The sequence below is a fragment of the Porcisia hertigi genome, chromosome 32 (assembly GCF_017918235.1).
Source record: "Porcisia hertigi strain C119 chromosome 32, whole genome shotgun sequence".
NCBI classification, from domain to species: domain Eukaryota; phylum Euglenozoa; class Kinetoplastea; order Trypanosomatida; family Trypanosomatidae; genus Porcisia; species Porcisia hertigi.
In genome coordinates, this window is record NC_090591.1 from 1,214,921 (window position 1) to 1,239,016 (window position 24,096).

General features: G+C 57.5%; 5 protein-coding genes across 5 annotated transcripts; all 5 read left to right on the plus strand.

The window, feature by feature from the left end:
- Positions 1-2,950: 2,950 nt before the first annotated feature.
- JKF63_02684 (uncharacterized protein) lies at positions 2,951-4,369 on the plus strand (the record flags this gene model as incomplete). The annotated part of the gene is made up of 1 exon (XM_067898708.1): positions 2,951-4,369. One exon carries the CDS (start codon positions 2,951-2,953, stop codon positions 4,367-4,369), a length of 1,419 nt encoding a protein of 472 aa, XP_067754865.1.
- A 1,459-nt stretch (positions 4,370-5,828) lies between these two features.
- Positions 5,829-13,712, plus strand: JKF63_02685 (uncharacterized protein; the record flags this gene model as incomplete). The annotated part of the gene is made up of 1 exon (XM_067898709.1): positions 5,829-13,712. The coding sequence occupies one exon, from the start codon at positions 5,829-5,831 to the stop codon at positions 13,710-13,712; it is 7,884 nt and encodes a 2,627-aa protein (XP_067754866.1).
- Positions 13,713-15,814: 2,102 nt separating this feature from the next.
- On the plus strand, positions 15,815-18,301 carry JKF63_02686 (uncharacterized protein; the record flags this gene model as incomplete). The annotated part of the gene is made up of 1 exon (XM_067898710.1): positions 15,815-18,301. The coding sequence occupies one exon, from the start codon at positions 15,815-15,817 to the stop codon at positions 18,299-18,301; it is 2,487 nt and encodes an 828-aa protein (XP_067754867.1).
- A 1,803-nt stretch (positions 18,302-20,104) lies between these two features.
- Positions 20,105-20,602, plus strand: JKF63_02687 (uncharacterized protein; the record flags this gene model as incomplete). The annotated part of the gene is made up of 1 exon (XM_067898711.1): positions 20,105-20,602. The coding sequence occupies one exon, from the start codon at positions 20,105-20,107 to the stop codon at positions 20,600-20,602; it is 498 nt and encodes a 165-aa protein (XP_067754868.1).
- A 1,094-nt stretch (positions 20,603-21,696) lies between these two features.
- Positions 21,697-23,733, plus strand: JKF63_02688 (uncharacterized protein; the record flags this gene model as incomplete). The annotated part of the gene is made up of 1 exon (XM_067898712.1): positions 21,697-23,733. One exon carries the CDS (start codon positions 21,697-21,699, stop codon positions 23,731-23,733), a length of 2,037 nt encoding a protein of 678 aa, XP_067754869.1.
- Between the last annotated feature and the right edge of the window lie 363 nt (positions 23,734-24,096).

Sequence of the window (24,096 nt, forward strand, 5' to 3'; positions counted from 1 at the left end):
AAGTGGGGTCCCCGCGCTCGGAGCGATGCTCCAGCGCAGAGGGGCTCGGGTTTGTCATCCCGGGTGCCGCGGAGTGGTTATTTGGGTGCATGTTGGATTGGACTCCGGCAGGGATTTGGCAAGCCTCTCTGGGCGAGGGTCCTCTGGGGGGAGACGTTGTATTTTGCTCACATGCCACGATTCTTTTGCGGTGTCCTCAACTGTCTGGATACTGTTTGGTGGTGTGCATTTCTCCCCCATGGGGAGTTGTGGGGGGGGGGGACTCGACAGCGCACTTCGGCACGCTTTCGGTATTCTTCCGCCATCCGCGCGTCACCAGCTCGCCCGATGGGGGGGGGGAGTTCCCCATACTTCGCACACAGGTACGCTGTTGGGTTGCTTGATGTGCATCTCGTTCTGTCTCTATCATCTACACCACTTTTCTTCTGACCTCTATGTATGGGTGTGATACACTACACCAGCTATGGCTGACAGCGTGTGCGCACAGTGCTCGCCTTCTTCGGCACATTGTGGCTGCTTGGAAGACGACCTTGCTGCCTTTGGGAGGGGGTGGGTGGGAATAGGTGGACTGGATCACGCTTGGACGTGCACTTCTCCATAACCACTGATGTGTGAACTCGCTCTGCCACAACGCGGCAGTTGTCACCGCGTTTCACGGCCGGTGCCCGTAGTAGGCAGGAGTGTGCTTAGCCTGGATCCGCGGCTATGATTCAGGGTAGCTGGGGACAATGTTCTTTCAATGCCGCATTCCTATACGAAGCTCGCCTCTTTTGAGGTCTTTTGGTGTCCCACGCTGAGGGGGGGGGGAGGGCGGCGATACCCAGGGAGGCATTCCCGACACAGACGATTTCCAGTTTCACCTGTTTTTTTTTTGGTGCTCAGGACGGTCGACGCGCGGCTTTCCTCAGATAAGACTGCTTTCCCGATGGTCGAGGTTACCAGCGTCTAGTCATGGGGATGCTCTGGAGGTATGTCGTGGCTTCGTAGTGGTGCGATCACAGGGATGCTTCATCTCCCTCTTTGGCACTACTTCGCGTTGCCGTGGTTGTCAGCGCCGGCGCGACACTCCGTACCCCCCCTTGATATGGGCTGCTCTGTTGCTGTGGTGGGCGCGGTGTTGACAATCCGAGTTGGCCATCAGGTCGTGGCGCGAGCTCCAGTTCGGTCACTGAAAAGGACAACTTTGGGCCCCTGCCATCACGCACGGTACCAGTTGTATGTCTTCTCTACGTGGATTGTGAGCGTGGTGGCGCCGTGACAACTTGGCGCCTTGGTGACGCGGCACCTTCACCATAGATGCAGATGACGTGCACAGGTGTGACTGTCCGGTAGCATCGCTATGGCCCTTTACACACCGTGACGCCCAAGTATTCTTATTGGTTGCATGCATCACGCAGTTGCTATGGAGCCAACCAATGTAGAATGACCCCAGCCCCAGTTGGGTCGCTTATCCATGTTCCCAGACCGAGCGGTACGAGTAGGCCACCCGTTCCAATGAGGTAAGGACCTCGGTAGGATGGCCCCGGCCACCTCGTCAAGCAACAGTCCGTCTCACCAGGGCCCTTTGTAGAAATGCAGTCTGGCGTTGGTTGTATTCCTTTTGGTGGCAGGCATCAAGCGCAAAGTCAAATCGTCACTGCTCTCCCACTTCGTTCTTGAGCAGAGCAAGAGAGGCTACACGTGTGCGCATGCCCCTCTTTCCAATGCGGAGATGCCACCGCCGCGCTCTCACTTCCCTCGCTATTCAGGAATGCTGGACACCTCGAAGGACCAACTGAGCAACAAACCTTTTGGCGTGCATGTCGCTGTGTGCATGAAATTCGCCTCTAGCCGAATACGGATTTGTATCGCGGAAATCTTCGAAATGTCGGATCGCTCCAGCGCAGAGTTTGCCTCATTGACCATCCCAGTCCATTTCATCGCCCGTGAGGTCCAGCACTGTGCTCAGCATGCCCTCCCGCTCATCAAAAGCAGTGGGTGAATGCGTGTCCATTCGCTGAACCGTCGACATAATCCCCACAGGGGGGAGGGCGGCGGCGGCGGGCGGACACAAACAGTGATCACAACATCTGCTGTCTCCGGCACCAGCACCAGTTCCCGGCCTGTCAGCCCGAAACATGAGTCTGCAAACTCCGTACCCTGGAGGGGGGAGGGGGATGCTACAGTTTCTCAGCCTTCTTGGAGAGTGTGTATAATAGGACCCCGAATACACCACGGCAAGGTTTTGTGCACCATTAGGGGGTGGACGTGAGCGCAAACAGAATATCTATATCTATATATATTATGAGCGACTCTGGGTCTCTATCGGAAATGTTTACTCCCTGCGCTGAGGACTCTTTTCTGAGCGGTATACAAAATTGCGCATTGGTGCGCTCTTGATGCGGCCATGCACGGCCACTGGAACAGCTGAAGAAGGGAAGACCTGACACGTGAGCTACATCCTAGCTTATCACAGCTGTATGTCTCAATTTCTTTGTTTCCCGACCGATGTCGATGTTCGTGTCTCTTCGCACGAAACCGTCAGAGGTTGCCGCCGGTGCTCTATGATACCCCTCTTTCGTTTTTTTTTCCTATGCCTTTTTTGTATGCGCGCGCGCGTGTGTGTGTATGTGTATGCGCCATCATCTCACACCCCCTGCCCCATTTGTGCCTCGCCTCTCTCCCTCCTAGTGAACCACTGCGTCGTGCGCGATACGCACGATCGGTCTAAAATAGAAGACATCTCCCATCATCGCTGAATATCAACAGCGGTTTCCCTCGCCTTCCTCCTCCGAATTTTGTGCTTTCCTCCGTCTGCTTTCGCACAACTATTTTTTTCTGCTGCTTCAAAGTGACCACATCGTCACAGCCAACGGAAGGCATTTTTGCTGCCGGAGGGGGGAGGGGGATACTCATTCCTACCTTCTCTGTGTTTCCAATAGAGTGACACCTGCATTTCATCGACATCATCATGGCGTCCGAAGATCCTGATATCACGAGTGATGCATCGTTGATGCAGCGCTACGCAAAGGAGGCACGTGCCGGCTCCTCTGCCCTGAACAACCTCACTTACGAGGAGCGACAAAAAATACTGCGCACCGTTGCGAAGGCACTTCAGGCCAACGAGGCCCGAATTTTGTCAGCGAACCACGAAGACATGACGGCCGCGAAGGAAAACGCTGTAGCAGCTCCTCTGCTGAAGCGGTTGGAGCTGACGCCGAGCAAGCTAGCCACGCTGGTGGAGGGCATCTCGACCTTGGCGGACATGGCGGATCCTATTGGGCAGATTTTGGCCGCTCGTGAGCTGGACAATAACTTACTGCTGATTAAGCAGACGGCCTCGATAGGCGTGGTACTGATAGTTTTCGAGTCCCGTCCTGACAGTCTCCCGCAGATAGCCGCTCTTGCCCTCTGCACCGGAAACGGACTTCTTCTCAAAGGTGGACGCGAGGCGGAGCGCTCGAACGCAGTGCTGCATGACGTCATTGTGTCCGCTGTGGAGTCTAGTACACAGGGGCGTGTTCCACGTGGAGTGATTGGGCTGGTCACGAATCGCGCTGACGTATACAGCCTTCTCCAGATGGATGAGTACATCGATCTGGTCGTGCCCCGTGGAAGCAACGCGATGGTGCAGGACATCCAGCGCTCCACCCGCATTCCGGTGCTGGGCCACGCTGATGGCATTTGCCACGTGTACGTGCATGAGGACGCCGACGTGGACGCGGCGCTGGCCGTGGCAATCGATTCAAAGCTGAACTACCCGGCGGCGTGCAACACGGCAGAGACGCTGTTGCTTCACCACAGGCTTCTCCAGCGCCCCGCACACGGCACCACAGCGGCGCAGTTCCTCGTTGAGGGCATGAAGCAGGCAGGCGTGTCCTTCTACGGCGGCCCGAAGGCGATTGCTGCAGGGCTGGTGAGTCAGCCCGCCGCCTCCTTTCACATGGAGTACGGTGATGCGCGCATGGCAGTGGAGGTGGTTGACGACCTAGCGGCGGCTATCACGCACGTGAACCGACATGGCTCACACCACACAGACACTATTCTCACCACTGACAAGGCCGCTGCCGCTGAGTTTCAACGGCGAATAGAGAGTGCCTGTGTGTTCCACAACTGCTCTACTCGTTTCGCGGACGGGTACAGGTTCGGCCTCGGGGCTGAGGTAGGCATCAGCACCGCTCGCATCCATGCTCGTGGCCCAGTCGGTGCCGAGGGACTGCTGACCCAAAAATGGGTCTTGAAGCCGATTGTGTTGTCGTCTGAGGTCACGGGCGAAGACGCGCCGTACGCAACAGTGACGGAGTTCCAGAACGGGCAGCGCTCTTTCACTCACAGGGATGTCACCCGAAAGCTTCAAGATGAGGCTGCACGGTCGCAATTCCCAGCGTGAGAGGAGGCGCCGTCGCCATGGAGCATCCGATAGACGACGGGCTTCCCCCCTTCATCCCTTTCACGCAGCGAGCCGAAACTGGAGAGTGCGGGGCGGATGTGCGAACGTGTGTAAGCCGTCATGTGCGCTTTTTTTTTATTTTCAACTCATTCGTATTTTCCGTACCTCTTTTTTTATATATATATGTGTGTGTGTGTGCTTGTGTGTGTGTGTGTGTGTGTGTGTGTGTGTGTGGCTAATAGGCGTTCAGCAGCTCTTCAGCAGGTGCGCGTGTGTTTCTTTGCTTTGTTCACCCGTTGGAACCCTACACTTATCTTTGTGTAGTATATGAGCGCTCATTGTGTGGGTATGTGTGCGCGACAGCGCACCCCTTCGCACTGTTTCGGCAAGCCCGTTCGGATATCAGCTACCTGTTACCGTATAGCTTATGGCTTCAATGTCTTTGTTTTTCGCAGTCCTACACGTACACACACACACACACACACACACAAGTAGAGGAAGATTCTGAGCCACTTGGGGTCACCTTTACAAGTATATCGCATGGGTCCGTGCGATTCATGCTGGTAACTGAGTCGCTGATTCATCACGAGCGGCACGATATTGCCCCACTGAATTCAAGATTACCTTATAAGAGACTTCTACGCCGCTCTGCGCTGATGCCGCTGTTTTTTTTTTTTTTTAGGCCTGCCATCAGATGGCTAGGGTGCAGAAAAGATCGAGTCGACCTAGCACGAGCTTCAGCTGTAAGCGCCCCAGGTCTCGTAGACTCTGTGCGAATGTACTCCCCTTGTGGGACAAAAAAAAATGATGTCTCTGCTCCAAACTCTTTTCTGTTGGGCTCTTTCTTTTTTCACCTCGCCTCGATCTATACCGCAATGCGCCTCTGTGGGTCTCGTTTCGTGTGATCACATGCGCGTATTCTCCACCCCACCCCATCCCACACCCGCCCCTTCCCAGCGTCTCAGACGCGTACATGTAGACTTGTTTTCTTGTTCCTCTTAAAAAAATTCTTTTTTCCCACGGCTGACCTCCCGTTTCTGCCGCGTCATTGGCAAAGCGAATCCGTGGGAACAGATAGGCGAACCTCTTCGCGACTCTAGCTCCCTACCTCTCTCCTTCTCCTTTCAGTTTCTTCGCCTCGCAACAAAAAAAAGGCAGTTGCACTGGCGTCTTTTCTTGCATCACCATCGTCGTAGACACACGGCACCCGCTGGGGGTGCCCCTGCTCTGTCCCAAAGTTGATCACCCCTATTGTTTCTGCCCCTGTGCTGCTGTGGCTGCTGTGCACATTCGCCACAGTTGACGCTTCCTTTCTCCCCCCTCCCCCCCCTGCCTGGGGGGAGACGTGCAGACGGAAGGGAATTAGCGTCAACCGAGCTCAAGGCAAGAGCACCAACAGCCGTGTGCCTTGTGTTTGTTTCCCCTCCTCCCTCCTTCCGCTCCAGCTGAGCTGATCGACATGGCATCCACACTCTGTCGGTACTCTCTTTCTAATCCGCCCCCGGTTGAGGGCGGGCTGGATGGGCGCGAGACCGCGCACGAGGCAGAGGTGCTGGAGATGCAGGCTCTCCAGGCAGATCGCGATGGCGAAGGCGGGCGCAGTGTGCTGCTCATGCAGCGCGCGCTGGAGATCCGGTGCCATGTGGTGAGTCGGTTACGTGAGAGATGGGCAAATGCTGAGTCGGGGTCGTCCTCCTCTTCGACCCCCGGCTCCTATCGCCTCTCTCTCCATGTCAAGCCCGATGCGATCGGTAAAGAAGAGCTGCTTCTAGAGTTTGAGGCCCGGTCCAGTGAGCTTTACGACGCAGCTGAGCGCCTAGTGGTGCGCTGCAACGGGCTTGGTGTCTCGCATTTTAAGCGGGACGCATTCACAGAGGCCTCCCCACTCCTCGACTACGCCATGCAGTTGACAGAGGAGGAGGCCTACCCGCTGTGCGAGGTTGAGGGGCGGCGGCGGCATCTGCGCGGAGTCACACTCAATAACCTCGGCTGTATGGAGCGCCGCCGCGGCCACTTCTCTGAAGCGCTTCAGTATATGAAGTCGTCCATGGAGACGACGGGGGTCGAATCACCTGTGGCTTACATGAACATCAGTGCCATTCTCATCCAGCTCCGTCTCAGTGACGAGGCGGTACGCATGGCGGAGCGCTCTATTGAGCTGCTCTACCAAACACCAGAAGATCCCTCGCTGTTGGCCGTGGCACATCACAACCTGGCCATGGCACTTGAGCCGGTGGATTCCGCACGGTGTCTGGAGGAGTACGCGCTGGCGTACCGCACCGCCTGCTCCACGCTGGGCTCGGAGAACGAGACAAGTCGCTCTATTCAGCGCAGCTGGAGGCGTTATGAAATCACGCGCGCACCACAGGTAAGGGGGCAGTACTTCACAGCCAGCAGTGGCGCAGCTGCTTATCGGCTGCGCGGGCTCATTGGAGCTGCGCAAAACAGGCACCCTGCCACTCCACCGCATCTCTCCCCGGTGACAACGCCGCCGCCAGGACACAAAAGCGGCAGGGCGGATGCGCTGATGGACGTGGTGGAGCTTTTTCCACACCCTTACCTGCCCAGTGCCTGCGTCCCTTCCGCGACAACGAAACCGCCGCAGGATGTAACGCCGATATACCGCCCAGCAGCGGTTCCTTGTCGTCCTCTCGTCCCTGGTCCGCCTCTACCTGGCTCCTTGGCTTCATCCAGTCGTAGTCGTGCACCCCAGTCACAACCCCTCCCCCAGCAGCACCAGCAGCAACACCGTCAGCAGCAGCAGCAGCAGCACCAGCACCAGAAGCAGCAGCAGCAGCAGCCCCGTCAGCAGCAGCAGCACCAGCAGCAGCAGCAGCCCCGTCAGCAGCAGCAACCCCGTCAGCAGCAGCAACCCCGTCAGCAGCAGCAGCAACAGCAACAGCACCAGCAACAGCAACAGCAACAGCAGCAGCACCAGCAACAGCAACAGCACCAGCAGCAACGCTACCAGCGACCACAACAGCAACCGTATGGAGCTGAAAAGACACAGCGCTCCTCACAACGAGGCATCTCCACTCCTGCAGCGGCACCGCGAACGTCACCCACCAACCGAGGAGGTGAGAATGCTGTGGAATCCGGTAGCGGCCGCCTTGTTGCTGCAATGAAGCTGCCTTCTCCATCCATTAGCCAGGGGCAAGGGGTCGCCCCGAGGGGCTACTCGTCTGCAGCGCGGGCGCAAGAGTCATCCAGGCAATCGCCGAAACGCGCCGGCACCCGCCAGCGACCCTCGTTGGAACAAAGGGGTACAGCGGTGGCGTCTTCAACAGCTGGCCTATCACACCAGAGAGAGAGGGGACCCCCTCACTCTGTCAATGACCGGCTAGTGCCGTCGGCGAGGCCCGCATCGCCGTTCTCCGCTGCGCCGTTGCCAGGACACGGGCCACAGCGCTCCGTGAAAGAGAGCCGTGCTGCCAACCGCTCGCCTACCCGGCAACCGCCGAGAAACCTTCCTCCGTTGCAGACCGACACTGCTCCAAAGCGGTCCTCGGCAGCGCCGAGGACTTCGTACTCACGCTTGTCGCAGGATTCAATAACCACTGCGCCGCTACCGGCAGCTGCGGCGTCACTCTCCCTTCACTCAGACCCACTGACATTCTTGCAAAACCGGCTCGATATCTTACTCCAAGATGAAGAAGAGTTAGAGCACAAGTATATCCAAGCGACAACAATTCAGCGCTGCTTCCGTGGTCACCTTGCGCGCCGTCGAGCGGCAGAACTCCGGGTCTCCCGTGCGCATTGCCTGCGGCTCGCCGAGCTGCGGCGCAATATTGCTTCACGTTGCATCCAGCAGGCATTTCGTCGTAATCGCCGTCACCACCGTCACCATTTTGCGGCGGGCAAGTTGGGCCGCTACTCGGCAGCCGGAGGCCGACGCGGTGCTCAGCACCACGCGGCTACGCAGCTCCAGCGGATTGCACGCGGTTGGTTGGCGCGACGTCACTATGTGCGGCTCTGTAAATACACACGCGAGAGCCCAGCCGCCGCCACTCGCATTCAGCGCTGGATTCGCGCGGTGCGTGCACGCCGCTACTACGCAGCCTTGGAGGCCGAGAGGGTGCAGCAGGAGGCCGAGGCCCTGGAGTACGAAAGACGGCAGTACGCGGCGACTCGCATTCAAGGTCAGTGGCTCACTCACCGACAGCACAGGGCTTGCAAGGCGGCCCTGCATAACCGCAAAATGGCCCGTGCTGCCGAAGATGCGCGACGCCGCGTGGGTGCGGCGATCTGCATCCAGTCTGCGTGGCGAGCTTACCAGGCACGACGTCTGTACTCTGACACGTATTCGCGAACCTCCAAGTTGCGTATTGCACGGCTAGAGTATGAGCGGCGTCGTCAAGCAGCTGTGCGTCTGCAATCTTTCGGTCGGATGCTTATAGCCAAGCAGCACGCAGCTCCCCTGCTGACGACCGCCCGCTTCCGAGCAGCGGCCGAGATTCAAACTCGAAGCCGTGAGGGTCGCGCAGCCACCACCATTCAGTGTGCTTTCCGCTGTCATATGGCCCGCCGGGTGTATGCTGCCAAGAGAGCAGCGCGCGAGAAAAAGGTTCGTCATGCCCTGCAGCAGATATTCGCAGCAGTTGTGCAGCGGGCAGGACGAGGCTACACCGCGCGGAGGGATATCGGGAAAAAGCTATCGCTCCTGCAGGCTGAGGCAGAGCGGTACGAGCGTCGCTTGCACACCCTGAATCACCAAGACCGTGAGACTGCACGCGCCGTTGAGGAAGAAGGTCGCCACAAAATCTCCGGCCTTCTTGAAGACGAAGAAGTGGAGCGCAACATACTTGAGGGTGCAGAGCAGCAGCGACGTCATCACCTGCGGCGTCAGTCAAGCGTTTCATTCGTAGCAACGAGGCAAACCAAGGGAAGTGAGCTCGTTGCCGAGCGCGCACAGCTGGATCGCGTGGAGCGTGAGGTGGAAGCTGCATCCGGGGCCGGGACACCAGCGCCGATGCGGCCAGTGACGGCTGAGAAGGTCGTTGCCGAGCGCGCACAGCCGGATCGCGTGGAGCGTGAGGTGCAGGTGACGGGCAAAGCCGGGACAGCAGCACCGATGCGGCCAGTGACGGCTGAGAAGGTCGTTGCCGAGCGCGCACAGCCGGATCGCGTGGAGCGTGAGGTGCATGTGACGGGCAAAGCCGGGACAGCAGCACCGATGCGGCGAGTGACGGCGGAGAAGGTCGCTGCCGAGCGCGCACAGCCGGATCGCGTGGAGCGTGAGGCGCAGGTGACGGGCAAAGCCGGGACAGCAGCACCGATGCGGCCAGTGACGGCGGAGAAGGTCGCTGCCGAGCGCGCACAGCCGGATCGCGTGGAGCGTGAGGCGCAGGTGACGGGCAAAGCCGGGACAGCAGCACCGATGCGGCGAGTGACGGCGGAGAAGGTCGTTGCCGAGCGCGCACAGCCGGATCGCGTGGAGCGTGAGGCGCAGGTGACGGGCAAAGCCGGGACAGCAGCACCGATGCGGCGAGTGACGGCGGAGAAGGTCGTTGCCGAGCGCGCGCAGCCGGATCGCGTGGAGCGTGAGGTGGAAGCTGCATCCGGGGCCGGGACACCAGTGCCGATGCGGGCAGTGACGGCGGAGCAGATCGCTGCCGAGCGCGCACAGCTGGATCGCCTAGGGCGTGAGGTGGAAGCTGCGTCCGGGGCCGGGACACCAGCGCCGATGCGGCCAGTGACGGCGGAGCAGATCGCTGCCGAGCGCGCACAGCTGGATCGCCTAGGGCGTGAGGTGGAAGCTGCGTCCGGGGCCGGGACACCAGTGCCGATGCGGGCAGTGACGGCGGAGCAGATCGCTGCCGAGCGCGCACAGCTGGATCGCCTAGGGCGTGAGGTGGAAGCTGCGTCCGGGGCCGGGACACCAGCGCCGATGCGGCCAGTGACGGCGGAGCAGATCGCTGCCGAGCGCGCACAGCTGGATCGCCTAGGGCGTGAGGTGGAAGCTGCGTCCGGGGCCGGGACACCAGTGCCGATGCGGGCAGTGACGGCGGAGCAGATCGCTGCCGAGCGCGCACAGCTGGATCGCCTAGGGCGTGAGGTGGAAGCTGCGTCCGGGGCCGGGACACCAGCGCCGATGCGGCCAGTGACGGCGGAGCAGATCGCTGCCGAGCGCGCACAGCTGGATCGCCTAGGGCGTGAGGTGGAAGCTGCGTCCGGGGCCGGGACACCAGCGCCGATGCGGCCAGTGACGGCGGAGCAGATCGCTGCCGAGCGCGCACAGCTGGATCGCCTAGGGCGTGAGGTGGAAGCTGCGTCCGGGGCCGGGACACCAGTGCCGATGCGGCCAGTGACGGCGGAGCAGATCGCTGCCGAGCGCGCACAGCTGGATCGTCTAGGGCGTGAGGTGGAAGCTGCCTCCGGGGCCGGGACACCAGCGCCGATGCGGGCAGTGACGGCGGAGCAGATCGCTGCCGAGCGCGCACAGCTGGATCGCCTAGGGCGTGAGGTGGAAGCTGCATCCGGGGCCGGGACACCAGTGCCGATGCGGCCAGTGACGGCGGAGCAGATCGCTGCCGAGCGCGCACAGCTGGATCGCCTAGGGCGTGAGGTGGAAGCTGCATCCGGGGCCGGGACACCAGTGCCGATGCGGGCAGTGACGGCGGAGAAGGTCGCTGCCGAGCGCGCACAGCCGGATCGCGTGGAGCGTGAGGCGCAGGTGACGGGCAAAGCCGGGACAGCAGCACCGATGCGGCGAGTGACGGCGGAGAAGGTCGCTGCCGAGCGCGCACAGCCGGATCGCGTGGAGCGTGAGGCGCAGGTGACGGGCAAAGCCGGGACAGCAGCACCGATGCGGCGAGTGACGGCGGAGAAGGTCGCTGCCGAGCGCGCACAGCCGGATCGCGTGGAGCGTGAGGCGCAGGTGACGGTTGAGGAGGGGACTGCTAGCGCCGATGGAGAATGTGGGGTTTCAGGGTCTCAAGCGTCTTCAGTGTTATTCGATACGTCTATGAGTACTGGTGCGTTGGAGGTGGAGATGCTCGCTCGCCAGAGAGCGATCTGGCAAAAAGAGGTTGTCGCAGAGAAGCAGCGCCGCGAGCGACGGGACGAGCGCCACCGAGCGGCGTTTGAATACAGGCAGCAGCGGATCGCAGCCGCGGAAAGGGTGGAGGAGCTTGTTGCATATCGGACCAAACGCATACGTCTGCAGATGCCTACATGGGGTGCGCCGACGCAGGGTCTACCGTCGCACTCAGAGTCACCTGCTCTCGTGACAAACAGGTATCGTGAGACGAGGGCCATGCAGGAGTCGGCCGCTGTACAATGCATCGAGTGTCACTTGATCGGCTGGGGTGCCCGCAAGCACCTCAAGGTGTTGCAGCGCATGCGGGACGAGTACCTCGACGTTATGCAGGATTTCGATCATGACGAGGGCCCGGTGCTAACGGATAATCGACTCCGGGAAGTACTGACGCGTTATCCAGACTTGCGAACGTGTGCTTCACAGTTAGTTATTGCAGAGGGCGATGACACTGAATCTCCCGTCCTTGAAAAGGGAAACTCAACTCCTTTGCCAGTTACGACACCGACTTGGAGGAAAACCCTAAAGTGTTTCGCACGCATCATCGAGGCGAAGAAGCAGCGGGCGAATCGCCAAAGGGCACGTGACGCTTATCTGGACCGGTGTGCTACAGAGGACACGGCAGCGCATGAGGACAAAAGTGCGCGCGTAATAGCCAACTTTATGCGTTGTGTCCTCGCGCGCAACGCCATGATGGATCGCGCTAAAACGATGAACTCATACAATGACGCCCGTGCAGTGCAGGAAGAAGTCGATAGGGGGTCGGTTCAATGGTGCTTGACAGAGCAGCAGCAGTACACTTCAAGACCTTCAGAGCAGGATCGCTTTATTAACGTAGAGCATAACGCCGCTGACCCAGAGACTCCACGGATGCCGCAGTGCTTGAGGACCGAGCAGTCAAATGAAGAAATTACAGCTGGTGACATTTTTGAGCACGCGGAGTCAATGCTTGTGTGGGACACGGTGTGGCAGACTTCACAAAGGTTGACTGAGCAGCAGGTTGTGGCTGAGCGCTTGGCCCTAGATCAGCTTGGCCACCTCGGGCGGAAAGAATCGCAGCGTGGGAGGCTGGGTCGACTCAGTTACATGGAGCCCACCTCGCTGACAGCGCTTCCATCAAGAGCCCAGCATGCTCACGATTACTGCCACGACAGTGAGACCGTGTCCACGTCGTCGTCTTCAGCCCCACCCGAGCTGCCGCAACGGGAAGGCCCCGCCCGCGGAGAGGCGGGTGGCCGTTCACGGGAATTTGCCAAGACCACCCAAGACAAGGACGTGCACTCGCAACAGGTTGCCCCGGACGCTCACGTGAATGACATGCACCATGATGACACTGTTGGTACCCACGACGTCGAAAATGAGCAGGATGATGAGGCGCGCGCGGTGTCGTCCTCGTCCTCGTGTCTGAATACGTGTTTGCAGGGCAGAGACGAAGGTGGCGCTGACGAAGCGCTGTTGAGCCAGGAGGCGGTGCTGAGGCTGTATCGTCAAGAGCGCCGATCTTTCGCTTTGCTGCTGCTCGATGGCTTTGTCGACGTTCTGAAAGCAAAGCAGGAGCTCGCGAGGCGCCAGGGGGCTCGAGATGCTCATCTGTCTCGGTGTGCGGCAGAGGAGGCCGAGGTCCACGAGGGCGCGAGTGCGTACGTGGTGACCGGTTCTGTGTGTGACGCGGTTCCCTGCAGCAACGTGCTGAGCCGTACTCAAGCTGTGAGCTCATGCGATGCCACGCGCATGCTACAAAAGGAGGAGGTAGGGGAGGGTGGCAACGAGGGTGCGTACATCACATTTCCCGAGTTCGTTACACAGTCCCATGCAACATCAGCGGCAGCACGCAGAATTCAGCGCTTCTTCAAGGCCGTACGGGCGCAGCGTCAATCGGGAGTCCAGGAGGGTACACAGGGTGTCTACCGCCAGGAGGAGCTTGCCGTGGAGGAGCTTCTCCACTCAGCGGCTCTGACCATTCAGCGCTTATACCGAGGTCATGAGGCGCGTCGGAAGGCGGCAATGCTTATTGTGCAGCGCGACCTATACTTGTTGTCGCTCCAGGAGGCGGAGGCGGAGACGGAGGTGGATGTGGTGCGTGAAGCAGGCATACACGAAGTTCCACCTAGCGGAGTGCTGCCTTCAGCCTCGCTAAGGGATGTCGCAGGCGGCGGTATTGAGGCTGCGGCAACGTTTTCTCCCACTCGACCCCATTCCCCTTCATCTGCCTCTTCTTCCCCACACGAACTAACCAGCACCGCTCTGGTGACAGAGGTGGATGAGGCAGAGGAGGCGAGGGTCCAGCAACTCCTCCGTCGCCCCTGAGATGGCCTCCTTTTTTACTTGATTTTGTATGAGCGGTACTGCAAGAGTACTGGCATGCCTTTTCCCTGTGGTCACAAACACATGCACGAGACGCATACTCTCTTGGAGTCCTGCTCTGGCCCTCTTTGCTCACCATTTTTTTCTGCTTTTTTCCCTTTCCCTCTTTCTTTTCGAGTTTTCTGCTTGTATGTGGCTTCTACGGGGGGGGCCACATGCAAAAGAAAGCGGTTCAGTGGATGGCGGTGGCGCTACATGCCTGTTTGGTGGCCATCACCGCCGCATTTTTCTGCGTTGTCTAGCACCCAAGGAAAGCGGCCAGCCCCACTTCTTCTCTCTCCCCTCCTTCGCCTTCTCTACCGCCCTATACATTTTCGGTCGGGAGTTTTGTTCTCTGTTGTTGGAGTGCTTCGGTCATGTTTTTTTTTTTTTTACTCCCCCTTCTTTCCACTTTTTTTTTGTAGTTGTCTACGCGTGCGCATTTCTTTCATTGTTTCACAAGCGTAGTTGCGTGATGTACATACACACACTCACACATACACACACACAACAAATGACCAGAATTGTGTCCCCCCTCCTCCTCAATTCTCTTTTTTTGGTTGTTTTGTCCAAATGTATCTGGTCTAGACAATGTAATATCAATCTCCCTTCTTCCCTCCCCTCTCACCAATCGTTGATCGCGAGCCTGATGTAGTATACATGTGATGCGTGTAAGAGGGTAAGGAGCTCGGCGACCTCTTCCTTTCCAGTGGTATTGGAAGCTGCCCTCCCCCTCCTCCCCCCCTCCCACATACACACACACACACTCACAACCTTTACTCGTGTTCTCCCCCGTCTCTCCTTTTTTCCCCCGTTTTCCATTGTTAGAGCTTTCCTCGATAGTCTTCTCATACATACACATACACACAGTTACATGTTTGTATAAGGGGAGGGGGGGGTGTTGCCTTTTTTTTTGAGAGTTAGTTGTTGGCGTCTTCATCACTCTGTTGCTTTCATTTTTCATGTTGTGCTTGCTGCCCCCTCCCTCTGGTCGTGTGTGTCATTCCTTACTTTGTATCCTCTTTCCTTTACCAGCGTTTCGATGTTCACGGTGGTTCTGTGTAACTGCGACTGGGATGGAGTGGCCAGCAAGAGGGGGGAGCCAGAGTGGTCAGCAAGAAGACGATACACATATGAAAAAGTAGATGAAGGGCAGTGTTGCACGCCTGGGGAAATGAAGAGAGGACATGAGGGGGGCGGGAGGGGGAAGGGAGGGAGGGAGGGAAGTTGCCCACTTCGTTTTTTCTGCGAAGTTGAATTGTTTTTTTCCTCCCCACCTGTGCACCTCGTTTGTACCGTGTTTCCTTGCGCTCGTCCAGGCCTCCCTCCTCCCCCCTCCTCCCCCCCCCCCCCCCCCCCACACACACACACATCTTTCAGTTCTCTCTCAATCTGCGGTGAGTAGGTTCTGATGAACGATCAACACAAGACTGATATGGAGAGAGCGCCCCACAAGGTCAATATTCTTCACGAAAAGAGTCACAACCCCGTCTTTTCTCCTCCCTTACACTCTCTTTCTGCGCAGCGGAACCCCACTTTTTTTTTTGCTCGTCTACGTGTGCACCTCTCTGATAAATAGGAGAAGAGAGTTTGCGTCACATGCTTGGGTGAATCCACTGACTGCAGCTGAAGACTGAAGGGACTTCCGTGTGCCGATCGTAGAGGACGACGCATTCACTTTGCCTGTGTGTGTGTGCGTGTGTGTGTGCGGCGGGTATGCGTGGGGGATTTATGGGGATTTTCCCGACTTCTTTATTTGATTCTACTTGCAAAGGTCCCCCCACTTCCCCTCACTCTCTCTCTCTTTGTTCCCCCCTTTCTTTCTTTCTCAACTTCGATTGTTGTTCACTCTTCATCCCCCTTTTTTAAGGTTTCCAAATCCACTCCAATCCACACTCCACCACCCAAGAGTCAAAGGCGGCGTGAGTTGCTGTGCGAGGAGGGGGGAGGAGCACGAGTGCATCTTTTGAGTTTATTTCGTGTGTCTCTAGCCTTTGTTTGCCGCCACGCATCTCCGCATCATTGAAAATTCTCATTCCGCACATCTGTGTCAACTCTTCAGCGTGATGATCTTCGATCCGTGTGGCGAGCTGCTCAAGGACTACAGCGCGTTTTGCGAGTCCCTGCGTGTTACAGAGAGGGAGGACGTGTACAGCTCCATTCGCACTCGTGTTGTCGAAGTGCCACCGTTGCCCGCAGATGTGCTCGACGCGCTGGGAACGGCTGCCAATCCTCCAGGGGATGGAGGGGACAAGCGTTTGATGTCGTCCACTGGGAATGCCAAGGGGTCGCGAACATCCGGTAGGACAGGTTCCAAAGAAAAGGAGAAGAGTGTCTCTGGCGGCAGGCGTAAGAGCCTTCGACAGGCCCCGTTGGAATTTACACCAAAGTTCCCAGGAGAGGAGGCGCCACCCCAAATCTCAGAAATACACACCATCACCTACGTTTCACTGCACTACCCCAACTTCTGCTTGAATCAGCGAGATATGATGCCGCTTTCTCGTGCCATGATACACTGCCCCTCCTTGCTCTCTGTGGAGTTGATGGGGTGCGGGCTGAGCACGCAGAGCTACATGCAGCTGGTGGATGCGGTGTATCGAAGCCCACGTGTCTTGTCGGTTGCAGTGGATTTCAACCAACGTGTAGGAGACGCGTCGTCTTTCAAGCACCTTCCCGCGGATAAGTCCAAACTGATTCGCCTGCCTGCGAGTCCACAGGAACAAGTGGGGTTCGTGGCTGACCCCACTTTACGAAACTCCAAGGGGTTTTCACTCGGCGGTGCGCTGGAGTTGTCTGCCGCCGGCTCGTGCAACCACTCTTCCGCCTCAGGGGGTTCACAGGAGCAGCCTTCCAGTCCGGGCCCAAACTCCGCACCTGCCCCCAGTGGTGCGAGCGCCGTTGACAAGGTAGCCAGTGGTGGCCGAAACGCCACTCGTGCGGGCGGGGACGACGCGAAGGTGGCGGTTACGAGCAGCCCCAGGCTTTCACAGTGTACGGAATCTGATGTACCTATGTCCACTTCGGTTGGGCTTCCGAGGTCAGGGGAAGTCGGCGACGAAGACCGCGGTGAAGGCGACCCTGTGCTGTATTTTTACCCCACTCAGTACTGCGGTTTGGATCAGCTGCCCACGCAGTTGGAGCTGCAGCTGCAGGAGGAGGCCGAGAGAAAGGGCAGGGTGGACGGCAAACGACTGCAGCAGGTGCAGGCGCAGCGCGAGACTCTTCGGGTCTTCAATGAGCAGAACCGCATGGCGATTCCCAGAACGTGGGACAGCATTCTCTTTACTGGAATCCGTGTTCTCAGCCTGCGCGGCAACAGTATTGACGACGCAACGGTGATTCGTATTGTGGACGTGCTTCTGAATAACCCCCGCTCGCAACTGGAGTCTCTCAATCTCTGGGGCAACAACATCACAGACGCAGGCGCCACATCGCTGGCGCAGTTGCTGCGTCGTAGCCGAGACATTCGCGCCTTAGACGTCGGTCATAACGATTTGAGTGATGTTGGTGTACTCGAGCTGATCGACACGCTTCGCATGCAGCAGGTGACCTCGTTGGATGAGGTATTAGCAGCGCGGCGCGCTTACCTGACCAGGCGGGGTGCGTCAGACGAGGAGCGCAAAGCCGCCGGGCAGCCGTTGTTGGCCACCGATATTCCGAGCTATGAGGATCTTTACGCCTACTGGTGGTATACACAACAACAGCAGCAGCAGCAGCAGCAGTTACACCAGAGGAGGCAATCGAATACAGTTGCTGTTGAAAATAGCGCCACCACGGATGGTGCGGCGAAGGTGCTCCGGAGGTCGTCGAATGCCGCCGCCTCTCTTCAACCGCCGCCCCCGCCGCCGCCGCCGCCTCCGCAGCGTGATGCGTTGATCAGTCCTAGCGCCTGCTCAAACTCAAAGCGTGTCTTTCCGGCAAAGAACAAAACTAAAGGTGAGTCGGCATTCGGTAGTTCCATCGGCGGGTCGGCGTCATTTGCAGCACCGGTACTGTCTTCCTCCGCTGCGAGGGCAGCAGCACGTCCTACAGCGGCCTTCGACAAAGACTGCGTGCGGGTGTACCACCTCGCTGAGAACGACTTGTCGATCCGCATGCCTGGCAACATAACACTAGAAGTCTTGAACCTCGCGGAGAACCGCTATGTTACCATCGCCGGCGCGCGTGAGGCTGCGCGACGACTTTCCCTACGCGAACCCGCAAATGCGGAGGAGATGTTGGCCATGGTGGAGGTGCGGGAGGTGCAGTCGATGTTGTCCGCGTTCGTGTCTCCATCTAGATCTTCTGGTGGCACGGCAGCTGATGCCCCCAGCAAACGCACCTCCACAGCCACTCACCGTGGCACACCTTCCGTTTCGACCTCGGCGCCGACAGTGTCCACAAGCATTCATCCGCCTGAGCTCCACTGTGCCGGGCTACGGCTGCGCGTGTGTGCCATTGGATGCCACCGCGAATCCGACCGCAGTACGTGGTCAGAGATGGATGAGGTGCAGCGATGTCTAGATGCTTCCTTGTCTTATTGGACTTCTTCTGGTACCCCCTCCCCTACATGATGCTAAAATTCGAGATGTAGGGAAAGCTAGCGGGATGGCGGTGGCAAGCCCGAGTGGGGAAGAGGCCCCCCCCCCCCCCCCCCCCTATGCGCAGCAGGTTACACGAGGTGTGGGCGATGAATGCCCCCAACACCGTCACTATTAGTGACACACACACACAGACACACGTCCATTCATACCCCCCAAAAAGCACCAACGCTTCATGATCCAGTAAACCACCAAAGCACCTTGGGTATTTGAGAGGGTGCTCTTTTCCATCTCATTCTGCATCTCTCCTGGGCTCTGCGCCGCGCTCGGGGTGATTTTCACGATCTCGTTTCTACATATGTGCGAGTGCGAGTGGGTGGGGGGAGGGAGGGGTAATGGTGCTCTTCGCTCCCTTCAGCTAGTCACTCCGTCTGTCTCTCTCTCTATCGTGTGTCGACGTGCACACGTACAGCCTTCCTTGTTCTGATCCTTCCTTCCTTCCCTCCCCCCTCCCCCCAAAAAAGCACACAAGCGCTCTTATGTGCGGGGTCGGGATGGCGATGTAAACAAAGCAAAATCATGATGGCACCACCACCAATAGCAGCAGTACTAGCCATCATCTCTTCTTTTTGTTTTCTGGCATCTACTTGTTCGCTTTGCTGCGCTCATGTGTACATGTATGTCTGTGTGTCTCTCCTCGTTTGCCACCCCTTCATTCCTTACCTCCCAGCCGGTTCGCTTCGGCCATATCTCCCGGTCCTTGTTTTCTCCTTCCAATCTGAAAGGGTGATTGCTGCAGTAGCCTGTGTGCAACCCAAAGCCCTGTAGGCACTGGCTTTTGGGGAAAAAGAGCAGGGAGGAACAAAGTCAAGGGAGCGGCATTGGTGTAAGAGGGAAGGGGGGGGGCGAGGAGAGACGACTGCGCCCTCACACCTCAAACGTCACTAAACAGAAAAACAATAGTCTACACGTTTTTTTTGTAGCGTAATGCAGCGCCAGGTCCCGTGGAGTGGAGAAGAGGCCGTTGGGTGTTCACTTTTCCTGGTATGCTGTCTTTTTCTTTACCCTTTTCAGAAGGGCCTATCACAGTTTTTCTTGGCTCCACCTTTCATTGGGTGCGACTCGAGCTCTTGTGAGAGGGTTTCGGGCTTAATACTCGACTTGATGCTCAAGTTTGGAGTGCACAATGCACGTCTGCTTCCACCGCTGCATATTCTCACGACTACTTTTTTTGTTCATTTGTTTTCCTCTTAAACTCTCCGTCATTCTCCTTTTCCTCTCTTTTTTTTTTCCTCCACTGTTTTCATTGCATCCGAATGTTTTCGGTGCGATGCAGCGGTTCAAGGCGAGTATACGTCCCCCCCCCTCCTCCCCCCACCCCGACCGGCACACTCGCATATAGGTGTATATATATATATGTGTATGTGTATTTTATAGGAGGAAGCTGCCGCCCTTTTATATGCTGGTGGCATACCGCACTACAAATACAGCTTTCTTCACTCTAGAGGACCATTCGTACTAGACAAGGCAATAGTGAATTTATTTTGTAGAGCCAAAGTTTTTTTTTATATATATGTGAAGGTGAGTGCATTCACACACATACACACACATTCACACACATACACACACAGCTGCTAGTGTGGGGCTCCCCCTCCCCCTCCCCCCTTTCCCTCTTTTTTTTTTACCGCTTACTGTTTTGCTTCGTGAGCAGCAAACTGTGCTTTCAACGCTCGACCATCGGGGTGACTTCTCTATTGTGTCCCCCCCTCCCCCCCTCCCCCCCCTTCCCCTTCCCCGTTCACTTTTTCTTGATTTGGCGATAGGCAAAAAAGCAGGATGTCGTGGCGCGCCCGATTTACTCCCTGCGTGGGCTCTATCACGGTCTGGCTCAACCCCAAGGACCCGAACTGCTTCGGTGTGCGCAACTGGTGGCGTAACAACTTGCCGGAGCTCCAGTTACTGAACCCGTTTTGCACTTTCACAATTCAGGAGCTTTCTTTTGGTGAGCCGCACATGTACATCAACTACACACCAACAGATCAGCGCATGATTCGCCTAGCCGGGGCGACGGAGGAGGAGTGCGAGGAGGTAATGGAGGCATGTATCACGTATGGCATGAACCACGCCATTATCGAGCGTCCGCGCACCGACGACGGAGGTGACTTAGTGAACCAGCCTGCAATCACATCCTTCGGCTACACAGAGAGCTTCACTGCAAAACTAGAGGTGACACCACCTGCCGACATAGGTCAACGGACCACGGAGGGTGTCGATGATCCCGGCCAGAAGCCGCGCCTGTACCCTCGCAACGTCGGCTGCAAGCTGATGCCATAAAGGGTCCACTCACCTATCGACGTAATCGGAAAGCGTTGCAGAGCTGGTCTCCAGGGATCACTGGTGAATCCAACTTAGTGCTACCTCTACACTGTTGTCGCGCGTATTCCCTTCCCGTCCACAGAGTGTTTTCGGCTTCCCCCTCCCCCTCTCCCCCTCTTCGCACGCTTGTGTGTGTGTGTGTGTGTGTGTGTACACGGCGGAGGAGGAGTGTAGCGTGATGGAGCCAAACAACAAAAAAAAACCGCGTTGCCAAAACCGTCTGCACACTTTTTCTCTCTTTTCCCTTCAGTCGTTTACTATCGTGCCCATTTATTTAGCCCCCTTTTTTCTGTTTTTGCATCAACCGCAGCTCGATGTCCCCCCCACCCCCCCGCACACGGGGGCGCTCGTCTCCAATTTTGTGGGCTGAGTGAAACCGCGACGGAACATCCAACATCAACATGAGGGGAGGCATGCAGCAGAGAGACGTGAATGCAGACGTCTCCCCTTTTACACTTCTGTGTATTTTCACTCGCTCTGTTTGCAGCTCCACAATCGCTATTGTGGTTGAGCCTATCTGCCCCCCCCCATATTTGTAAATATATATATATGTCTGAGTGCATGTGTGTGCGTCTGTGTGTGTGTGTGTGTGTGTGTGCAGGTATGTTTCGAGGGAAACGATGATGTATCTCCAAGTGCATATGATTCACGTGAATGCACGTGGATCGCCATGAGCTTCACGCCTGCACTTCCAAAAAGGATATCGGTGTTCCTCTTGAGAGATGCTCGACAGCCGCTACTAACCCCCCTCTCCCCACGTATCCCAGTCTTTCCTCTTCTCCGTCTCTCTCTCTCTCACCTTCCCCATTTTTTTTCTCGTCGTACGTTGAAATCGTTTTCTTCTTTTTGTTGTGCTTCTGGAAAAATGCCGCGTATGTGTATTTATATATGCCGCCCACCGACGGGCAAACATGCGCGTGTCGTACCCTCTTCCTCTTCCTCCTCCCACCACCTCCCTGGACGTGATCATTACTGCACACCAACAAAATGAAATCACGAGGTTGTGGATGCCCTTCATGTGTGTGTAAGGGGGAAGGATACTCCGGCAACAAATGTCGTCCTACACACCATACGTGGCACATGTGAGGAAGGTGACTGCTCGACTGCGTGCGCGCATGCACCACCAGTCCTTCACAGACACCATCCGAGCCTCAGCAGAGGCGAATCGTCTGGACTTATCAAGAGTTGCGGACGCGCATTTGCGTGAGTTGGCAACACTTCGCGAAAACCATCGGCGCACATTTGACCCACTGTTTAAGCAGAAGGCGCTGAACCTCCTCCAGACCTTACCCCTCAAGCCTGTTGCTGATGATCCACACCTTTCTTACACCATGAGGGCCTTGCGCGTGTGCGGTTACTTCGGCGCGACGCAGTCTCCGGCAACTTTTAACTTGCTCAACCACGCCACACGGCACACGTTCCTCCTGGATGCCTTTAATGTGCATCAGCTTCTCTCCGCACTGGAAGAGATGCGTCATCCTCAAATGGCAGAGATACTCTCAATTGTGCTACCCCGCGTGATGGAGGTGGCGACGGACTGCACGGAGGGAGAGGCACGCCTGCTACTCCACGCCTACTTCAAGCATCACTTGCTCACCATGGAGCTCAGCGAAAAGCTCGTAGGCGTGATCAGTGGGTCGGTGAACGATGTGAGTCTGAAGGATCTGGTCAGCGTGGTGTCGGCGATACGAGACATGGGCAGTGAACAGATTGCGCGCCGCTTTGTGGAAGCGGCAACACCGCGTCTTTGCCGGGCCCTTCACGAGACTACAGAACAGGTGTACCTTTACAAGACGACATACCTGCAGCCCGCTGGCGGAGGGAACGCCGCCTCAGCCACGGCGCGGTCTACTTTAATAGGTGACACGGAGGGCGAGCAGCCGCCAAACCCTGCCATGGAGACGCCAACCGAGAGGACACTACGACGCAGGAAAGAAGGGGAGTGGCGCCGGTTCCTTGTCACTCAAATAGATGACGGTCTCAGCCTGCTCCGTGCGCTACAGAAAAGCATAGCGTGGCTGTGCTGGGCCCCGCGCCCACTTCTGAATGAGGTGGTGCGGTGCTCGCTTCTGTGGAGCGAGCCACTTTTGGTTTGTTCATTGGACGAGCCCCTTCCAGCAATCAAATGGGAGGCGACCGATGCGGCTGCCTCCTTCGGCAGGATGTCTTCAAACAGTGAGTCCGCCGCCTTCATGGAGGAACACGAAAAGTATGCACGTGAGCTGCCTCGGCTGCGACGACGCAGCCTCTGTTACTGCATGAAAATGCTTCACTGTACGTCCTACAGACACCTGCCCGCAATTCGCCTGCTGTCTGCGCGAATCGCGGCAACGAAGGATGTCGTGGACAACAGCGTCCCCCCTTTGGTGTTGGCTCGTGAGCTTTCACAGGCTGTAGAGGCGATCGCGTTTTTTTACGCGACAGACTGCGCTCCAGCGATGACGGAGATAGTGAATGAGATCCTTGAGTACGCCAAGCCTCTCATGAACGCACCTGCGCAACGAGGCCGCTTTCAAGCTCTTTCTGCAGAGGAAGTGAGGATGGCGGAGCGCGTGGTGCTGCGCGTCTTGTTGAGCTGTGCACGGGTGCTCTCTACGCACGCAGATACGAAGGCCGAAAAGAGTGCCCCGACGACGGCACCTGTAGAGGAGGGGGCCATGCGCGCCCTGCTCTGCCAAGCCACAACTCTTGCCATCTCGCCCATAATTCAGGCCTACATGGGGGTCGGGCTGCGACTCACCAATGCCAGTAGGGCCCAGATAGTGGAGGGTGCTAACCAGGTTCAGAATCTTGTTGGTACTATGCATCTGGCCTATGCCACCGCCGTTATACTGGCCGTGTCTGCGCAGGTCGGCATAGCACCAGCAGGGTCGCATGCGGCTGGACACGACGTCCTTCGCGCAAACCTTCGGCGGCTCGTGCCGTGGGCACAGGCAATGGCGACAAAGTTGGCCAGTGAGTTGCCAGGGGAGGCGGCAGTGGAGATGGCGAAGACACTGACCATTCTCAAGAAGCACTCAGAGATTTTGGATGCCCCGGAGGGGGGGACTTCTCTGCAGGGCGGTGAGGGCAAAAAAGAAAACTGTTAATCTGCGTACTTTTTGGTGCCTTCGTCTGGTCTTGAGAACGTGACAATGTGTGGTCCCCCCCTCCTCTTCCTCTTCTTCTGCGTAGCGCCTCGTCGAATCCCTTGCAGAAACGCGAAAGGCGTTGGTCAAAGAAGAGAGAGAAACGGCATAGGACGAGCGAACCTCGCTACTCTGCTTGTCTGTCTTGACCGAGGTTGGTCTCTTGCTGGGACACAGTCATCTGCACGCGCATGCGCCGGTATGGCCACTTGAGGGGGAGGTGGGTGGTATTTGTCATTTCGATTTGTTCGGCAAACAAAAGAATGAAAAAAAAAGCAAGCAGACAATTCATTGATGGAGGTGTGGATGAGGAAGGAGGGAGGG